Genomic DNA, 8,965 nt, shown 5'->3' with positions numbered 1-8,965 from the left:
TAACTACCATAAATAGCAAGCTCTGAAAGTCAAGAATGCGGCTGCAGCAGAAACCAGGGGAGGATAAAGCTTACCATATTCTTTCTGGAAAAGACACACACTTTCAATCTTCAAAAATCACACAGGGTACCCGTTTGCTCCGCATATTCAGCCCGACCTACTAGATTCTACATATTTGCCCCCCAGAGGAGGATTAGTGATGGATGTAGAAAGATTTGACAGGGTTAGAAGAGATAAGATAAAGAACAGACAATAGCAGGGACTCCAGGGAGGAAAACAAAGGCTTCATTCTTCTTTTCTGACCGTTACTTCAGGAAGATTTTGGCTAGAAAGATTATTTCAAAAGCAGACAAAAAAAGTTTTCACTTGCTAGGCCCTTTCCCAAGTTGAGGGTTGTCAACACTCACCAAAGAATGTCTATCTCTAAGCTTGATCTTATGAAAATAATGTAACAGGTTTTGCCTGGAATAGTAAGGATAGAAGAAGATGAGGTGCTATTCAGCAATAGGAGAATTCTATTCAAGGAATTGGTTTTGTTGACAAAAATTAACTCTTAGATGTATGTACCCCAACAAATCATTTACAAATGAGATCATACCTGGCTTATGAAAACCAATTACTTATAAGCCTGGCTTTTGACTAAAAGTTTTTTGGCTTTACTAATCAGTAACGATTTAATACACCGAAGAACATTAGGCTGCGTTTGTTTGCTGGAATAAAGGTGGGGTGAAAAAAAAGGGGTGGAAAAATTCTTGAAAAGAGTGTAGATTTCTTACTTTTTCCCTTAAATCCCAAAATGGTAGATTGTTTGGTTGCTTGGGGTGGAAAAGTGGGAAACAAGTTTCCTTGATACAAAAAAACCCCCCGGCACCCACTTTCCCACCCCATGGCATTTAAAACCCCACATATTGAGGGTTGGGGAAAGTTGGGAAAAGTAAAAAGTGAGATCCACCCCTATCACTTTTCCACAAAACCCTTTCCTTTCCTTTCTTTTTTCCTCACCCCAATACACATGGGACCCAAGTGTTTTTATTTCCCAACCCTTTTTTCCCACCTCACCTTTGCAAACAAACAAAGCCTTAGGGAATCTTCTTCTTTTTCCTTTTTTTTTAAGTATTAATACTGTGTATTAAGCATTGCTATAAATTACCAATTAATATAATGTATAAATGGAGGCCTTTATATATCAGAAAATATTACGCATTATAGTTTGAATAATAAATTATACATATACTAAGAAATAACTTAATAAGTAATTGCACATATGTTTATTGGATAAACAAAAAATATATATGAGCAAACCAAAAAGGAGAAACAGGGGAAGTTGTTTATTAATGGTACCCAATATAACATTATAAATGATTAAAAATATTATTGCACCATAATAGATGAATGAGTCTTGAGTTTGTCTGCAGATAAACATGATTAATCAGTCATTAATCATTATCACAGACCTGTACGCCAGTGTTGAAGACCATACTCAGAAAACCATGAAGAACAGAGTAAGTTGAGGTAAAGAAACATAAACCATTAGAAGGGGAATTATCCCGCTAGACCTGTTCAGTATCTTTCAACCTGCCTGATTTGTAAGTAGTTGTATACATCTATCTTGCTCATTGCAAATAAGTCATTCAAAATACATTGCAAACACAAGAAGGCATCAAGGACAAAGTAAATGCATGATTTACAGAGGAGATAGAAGACAATTCCATGGAAGTGCACCATTTGTGGCTTGTGGACGCAGCAGAACAATTGTCAGCAAGCCTTTTAACACAGATTGGGAATGGTCTTTCTCAGTAGTTAATCGAACCCGAGCTCTTTAGGCGTGAAAGTACCTCCACAAGACCATCTTTCAAGCTTCTAGGGTTATAACCCAGCTCCAATCTTGCCTTCTCACAAGAATATGCCCATTGATGTCTCATAACATACACCGTCTGCCAAAAAATCCCAACAAGTCAGTCTGAATCCAAAGACAACAAGGAGACCAGGTGCTTGAATTCCTAGGTGATGCCTTAACAGCCATGGAGAATACCATCAAAAGATTCAACATCAGATATCAGGACTACCAACCATAAACAACCTAGTAAAGGCTCCTGATGGAAGCCAGAGCTACGACACACCCATGCATGGGTTTCTACTTTCAACAGATAAATATTCTAGGTCAACAAAACCAACTTTGATCATACAACACCGGATTTTAGACTGGATATAGATTGTCCTTACTTGACTTCAGAAAAGGTCAACGTTTTGATTTTTGATCAGGAGATCTTGGATTTGAGATCAAATTACTTTTTAATCACATAACAATGTGGCAGACTCAACTGACAAAAGTACTATTAAAGAGGACCAAGAAGTAGGCAGCATACCGGAGGGCTGATTAGAGGCAGCTTTCCAGTGACTCGAGAAACCAGGATAGATACCCATCCATAAACCTCCACCATCCACATAGGGATATGAAATTGAGGCCTTTGTGTATTGGTGACAATAGCAGCCACATCGAAAACATGCACAAAAGAAGCATTTTCTCCTGTAAGAAGGTATCTCTCCCCCAATCGACCTTTGTGCATCGCAGCTATGTGTCCATCAACCACATCCTCAACATGGCTAAATGAAAACCTATCATTTCCAGAGCCCACATATCCAGGTAGTCGGCCATTAAAACGCTCAATCATCTGAGAAGACAGAAAAGTAACGATTTTTTATGAAATGGGACAGAAACTGTCGAAATGAATGAGAAAGAGCTATGCAGCAACAATATACAGCAGTTATACATAAACTATAGCTTCCCAACCCCCCGGTAGAGATCAAACTAAATACCAAGAAATATATTTGGTCAATACAATAAGTAATAGAATCATCTACAGTGCTTGTTCCCATGAGCTGTCAATCCGAAACCATAAGGGTAGGATATTATTGCAGGGAGGAAATCCCACAATGGAGTACCTCTTGATATCTTGCACATCCTTGTTCCATATTTATATCATATAAGGTTGAAATCAGACAGCATCGATGAAAAGAAGCCACATTATTTATTTTCCTGAAGCAGTTAGGTTTCAATGTTTCATGGAATGTGAAACTCATTCTAAAATGTATGCATAACAGGGCAAAGAGGCCAGAAGGAGTTGGAAGGACAGAAGTAGCTCATATAATCTCAAGCTTTGTAGACATAATTCAAGCCAAATTGCATCAGAAATCTCAATCAACAACAAAGGCAAAATTAGTTGTTTAGTTGTCATGTACTTCATGCTTTTGAGGAGAATCCAAAGACGGGTAGTTTTCTCAGGAATCCTTACTATGATATGATGAAACGAATGGAAGGGTTTAAGGCTTCATTCCTCTGCCAAGATCTGGCCTCTGTTTCTCATATCTTCCTTGCTCCTTCACCTAGCTATAACCCCACATTAAAGTTTCTTTATTTGATGTAATGTTCTTTTCTGCAAATTTGTGTTTCACTGTAGAGAATCAGTGGCCATGAAGGAAATGATCATGGCTGATTCATGCTTGCTAGTGCAAATCAGTAATAAAAGAAAAGATGCATGAAATCTTGAAAATTGTCAAAGACTTTTGTTGCTGCTGACCACTGGAATATTATGGGTCTTTTTGTGATGATGAAGTTGGTCTAGGAGTTGCTCCCATAAGTGATAAGTTTTGAGAAAGTCGTTTAAGGCGGCATGATCGCGTTCAACAGAGACCTATAAATGCCCCTGTATAGAGAAATGATATAATCCAAATTGAAGGAACTAGAAGAGCTAGGGGCAGACCTAAGATAACCTTAAGAGAGTGGTGAGAAAGGATATGCATAGCTTAGGCCTTGTATCTAACATGGCCTCAAACATAATTGATTGGAAGGCACGAATCGATGTAGCCAACCTCATTTAGTTGGGACAGGGCTTATTTTTGTTGTTGCTGTTTGTGATGATGAAGTTCTAGACAAAGTAATCAACTGATGAGAGGTCATGAGTCATGAATTCATTTCTTCTTGTCTGCATTCATCATGGTCCAGTGCATGATCCTAATGTCTCATGACAACAGCCATGATGAAGAGTTGATAAAGGGTTTGATTCACTTTTGTCTGTTCACCAACAAGCTACATATCCTTTTTCTGTTTAGTTCTACAGTCTGGTTCTTCTATTTCCAGTAGGTATATGGGTTTTATGATTAGTTCTGGCTATACTTCATTGACAATTTTGGAGTTCTTTTGTTGCTGAATTAATCAAAACCATTTCATGATTTTGTAGATGTCATCAAGATCACGAATTCATCATGTAACAGACTATGGTGCAGAGCCAAATGGAAAAACAGATAGCACAGAAGCACAACTCTGGGCAATTTCTGATGCTTTACAAGTCCTGAGTAACAGAGTTCTTATGCAGGGGATCATTGATCTTGATGGTGCAGAGGTTTACCTTGAAGGAGGCTCTTACATGATAAGTCACCACTTTCAACGGCCGTCCAATGGTGGGGGAATCCTCTTGGTAGGTGGCAATTCATCAACTTGTTTATTTTTCTTTCAGTTAAGAGAGAACTACAAAGAGAAGATTCGGTAATACCTTGTGTATAGCCTAAATTTAATTCTTATTCTCAAAAAACCTAAATTTCTTTTACAGTAACTTGATAACTAGAAAAGGTCATTCAATTCAACTCAGATTCTCACTCTCATTACAATGTCTTGATGTACTGAACAGATTCATGGGGGATCACTGCAAGCATCCGATGATTTCCTGACCAACTGGTACTTGATAGAGTTGTCTATATCTCCAGCTAGTGCAGAGAAACAGGAAGAAACACAATTCATTGGAAGAGCGGTTCTGCACATCAACATATAGTAATGAATTTCTCATCCTTAAAGACCTTCAGTTGGGCTCCAACTATAGCGGAGGAGGAATTTCAGTTATCAACTTACTTAGAACTACAATAGACAATTTACATTACTCATTGCACATCTAATGGAAACCCGGTTAACCGTGGCCATAAGACCTACAATAGAAAGTTTTATATTTTTTATTTTTTTGTGTGAACTCTATGATTTATTGATATCTAGGGAACTAGAAAACTTCAACAGAAATTTTCCAAGTCTACAAGTCAAATGTTTAAGTCTTTCCCAAAAACATTCACATGAAGTCTTTCCTATTCTAATGTCATCAAGGATAGTTTCCTTTGACCATAAATACTATACCAGTTTTTGCAATTTCTTCATTACGATCCCAGAACTAAACTGTAATTGCAGAACAACTTAGTATGCCAACGTAAAAAGCTTTCCCTAATTAGTGAAACTAGTATTGAGATCGAAATCATACCATGCGAGCCATGACATTTCCGGCTGTTACCTTGCCAGGACCATAAATGACACCAGGATAAACCATCACAATGGGAAATCCATCCGATGCAGCTTGTAAGGCGATCTTATCAGCAAGTACCTTTGATTTCTCATACTGGGTACAGAAGATCCTCTCTGGATGATACTGTCATTGGCAATTTAAAGAATTAAAGCTGAAATTAATCACAAGAGATGTAACATTTGTGGAAAACAGAGGTTTTCGAAAATGGGAATTGAAATTGCAGAAGAGAAATAGTTAGAACAACAGTAACCTACCTGGCCCTCATCGGCGATGAAACCATCCGTGGGACCAAGAGCAAAGAAGGATGAAGTGTAAATGATCTTCTCCACTGTAATTGTCTCTTTACATGCTTGCAGTACATTCTTGAGACCCTCAACGTTGACCTAATAATGGATCTAATTTTATAAGAAAACATGATTATTACTATTCAAAAAAAAGTCAGAAAGGAATTGAAGAGGAGGAGGACTTAAAGTTGCAGACCGTGAAGAATCTTGAAGGGTCAGGAAGCCATGGTTCGACTAAGGCAGCAACATGGAAAACGACTTGACAGCCTGCAAAGGCACTTAGCAGAGATGGGGAGTCGTTGACATGCCCATAAGCAAACTCAAGGGATCCTTCCTTGCTTCCATCATTGCCATGAGTATGAAGAGAATGAAGAGCGGAGAGGTCGCTGGTGGGTCTTACAAATGCTCGCACACTGTGACCTTGGCTCAGTAATCTTCTGCAAAGTTTCTCGCCTAAGTAACCAGTTGCACCTGTGAGCAATATCTTCATTTTTCTTCTCTTTCCAGATTTCCTACTCCTTCCCAACTGCTCAAAGACTGCTGGATCGAACGTTGGACTTGGATTTCCTTCTCTCTAAAAAGAACATCCTCAAAGGAAGCTTTGTAGTCCCAAGAGTCGAAACCTCCGAGAATTTTATCACTCTATCAACCCTACATTAACATTAAAAGAAAAAAAAAATGGAATTCTGCAACAAAAAATGTTCCTACTTCCAAGTGTTCCTAGAGAATTAGTATCAACGATAAATTAAAATAAGGTAAATATCACTTACCTCCCCTTTTACCTGAACAAATAACACTTACACCCCACTTAGTTAGATAATATCACTTACCTCCCCTCTATTAACTATTTTTCTAAAACTCCAAACTACCTTTAGCTAAATTTTTTTATTTATTTTGAACCCTAAATTGTCGTGATCACCCTAACAGCTAAAATACTAAATTACCCTCCATTAAAATAATTATTAAAAATCAAAACTAAAATCCAAATTATCTTTAATTATTAAAAACCCAACATACCTTTTTTTTTTTAAATGATCAAACAATTAAAAAAACCCAAAATAGTAGTACGTGTTTAATTTTATAAACATACCGTTTCTTTTTTAATTGCATTTTTTATTTTACTTGATAGTATGTGTTTTTTTAATTGTTTGATAAAAAAAAAAAGAGCATGTTAGGCTTTTAATAATTAAAGATAATTTGGGTTTTAGTTTTGGTTAATAATTATTTTAATTGAGGGTAATTTAGTATTTTAACTGTTAGTATAATTACGTCAATTTAGGGTTTAAAATAAAAAATATTTTTAACCAAGGGTAGTTTGGAGTTTTAGAAAAATATTTAACGATAAAAGTTAAATTTAACCGAGAAAGTTAACAGTGTGGAGGTAAGTGATATTATCCAACTAAGAGGGGATGTAAGTGCTATTTGTCCAAGTAAGAGGGGAGGTAAATGATATTTACCCATTAAAATATCACTTTAAATTTTTATATGTATGATCTTGAAAATAAAATAGGGAAGGCGGTGGCTGAACGGCTGTGTAAATTGCTTGGCTGAACTGTTCTAGAAATCCTACCATTAAATTTAGTGGAAATAAATCTGAATCATCCATCATAAACGGTTCAGATTTAATTCAATACATTTAATAGTATGATTTATTTACACGGCCGTTTAGCCACAATTATGCCAATAAAATATGAAGAGTTTTAGATATTTCTTTGGGTAAATATTACTTACCTCCCATCTTAGCTAAACAAATAGCACTTACACCCCCTCTTACCTAACAAGTATATCAAATACTTATCCCTCGTTAACTTTCTCGGTTAAATTTAACTTTTACCGTTCAATGTTTTTCTAAAACCCCAAACTACCCTTGGTTAAAAGTTTTTATTTTATTTTAAACCTTAAATTACCGTAATCACCACAACAGTTAAAATACTAAATTATTCACAATTAAAATAATTATTAAAAACCAAAACACCATAATTAAAACCCAAATTATCTTTAATTATTAAAAACCCAACATACACTTTTTTTTTTAATTTTATCAAACAATTAAAAAACACGTACTACTATCAAGTAGAATTAAAAATGCAATTAAAAAAAAAAAGGGTATGTTGATAAAATTAAACACGTACTATTATTTTGGATTTTTTAATTGTTTAATAAAAAATTAAAAAAAAGGTATGTTGATGTTTTAATATTTAAAAATAATTTGAATTTTAACTATGGTATTTTGATTTTATTAATTATTTTAGTTGAGGGTAATTTAGTATTTTAACTGCTAGGGTGATTACGGTAATTTAAGATTTAAAATAAAAAAAAAAATATTTTTTAGCCAAGAATAGTTTGTAGTTTTAGAAAAATATTTAAGGGTAAAACTTAAATTTAACCGAGAGGAAGTGTTTGATATATTTACTAGGTAAGAGGGGAGGTAAATGATATTTACCCTATTTCGTTTGTTCGTAATTATTTATTATATTATAATCAAAGAATTGTTGCAACAATTCTAGAAATCCTATCTTATTAATGGAAGTTGCTTTACGCAATTTGGTGTCACGTGTAATTTCAAAGTTGGGTCTAAATATTTCTAATAAAATATGAAGACATAATGCTCAATAATCAATGCAAAATTTCATCTTCAATTTAGCATCTAAGATTAAATTACACCTTTTTCTGTACCAAAGAGTTTGAAAGTTTAATGGCAAAGAAATAATAATGAATTGGTGGTGATTGTATAAATAATTTAAGTCAAACTTCAAATGAAGGTGTTTCTCAAACTTCCGTTAATTGATAAAAAGAATGCTCTGGACATGGGTAATATACAAAGTGGATGGATAAAATCCTACTTTAAATGCTAAGATAGTGAATCAAATAAGGAATATGAAATAAAAGTGTTGTTCCATTGGCCTAAAATGAAGGTGTTTCATTGTTGACAACTTAAGTGGGCTTTGATATGGTACAGCAACACACAAAAAGGTTCCGAAAGAAAAAATCCAATTCAAATAAAGAAAACTCAAGAATCCTGTTTTTGAGGGTCTCTGTCCAGTTTTGATCAACTTCTTCATCGGATGGTAATCCAGTGTCCGATTGAGCCGATTTTTGGAGGAGAGCTTTACGACTTCTTGATCTTCAAATCCAACGGTGTGATTGTTCATTGGAGATCTCTAAGTTAGTCCGATTTGTACGTCAAAACACTCCTTGTTTAAGTCAGATAGGAACTCTGAGTTTGATTCAAACTTTGAGTTTAATTAATCTATAAAAGGAGAGCAAACTCCAGCAGAAGAGGTAAGACGTTTTTGAGGAGCTTGGGAAGAGCGTGGAGGTTGAACCAGAAGACGTTGGTTG

At 35.3% G+C, this 8,965-nt stretch overlaps 1 protein-coding gene across 1 annotated transcript; it reads right to left on the bottom strand.

Annotated features, from left to right (window-relative positions):
• Window positions 1-1,093: 1,093 nt before the first annotated feature.
• On the bottom strand, window positions 1,094-6,204 carry FLDH (NAD(P)-binding Rossmann-fold superfamily protein). The gene is made up of 5 exons (XM_089157023.1): window positions 5,820-6,204; window positions 5,594-5,722; window positions 5,298-5,462; window positions 2,367-2,672; window positions 1,094-1,934 (listed from the first exon to the last, which is right to left on the bottom strand). The coding sequence occupies exons 1-5, from the start codon at window positions 6,111-6,113 to the stop codon at window positions 1,794-1,796; spliced, it is 1,035 nt and encodes a 344-aa protein (XP_089013149.1). The 5' UTR covers window positions 6,114-6,204; the 3' UTR covers window positions 1,094-1,793.
• Window positions 6,205-8,965: the final 2,761 nt, after the last annotated feature.

Source organism: Hakea prostrata, chromosome 5 (genome assembly GCF_041222555.1).
Source record: "Hakea prostrata isolate BN-2017 chromosome 5, UWA_Hpros_2, whole genome shotgun sequence".
NCBI classification, from domain to species: Eukaryota; Viridiplantae; Streptophyta; class Magnoliopsida; order Proteales; family Proteaceae; genus Hakea; species Hakea prostrata.
The sequence above is the reverse complement of the archived record's forward strand: the minus strand, read 5'-3'. Positions and strand labels throughout refer to the sequence as shown.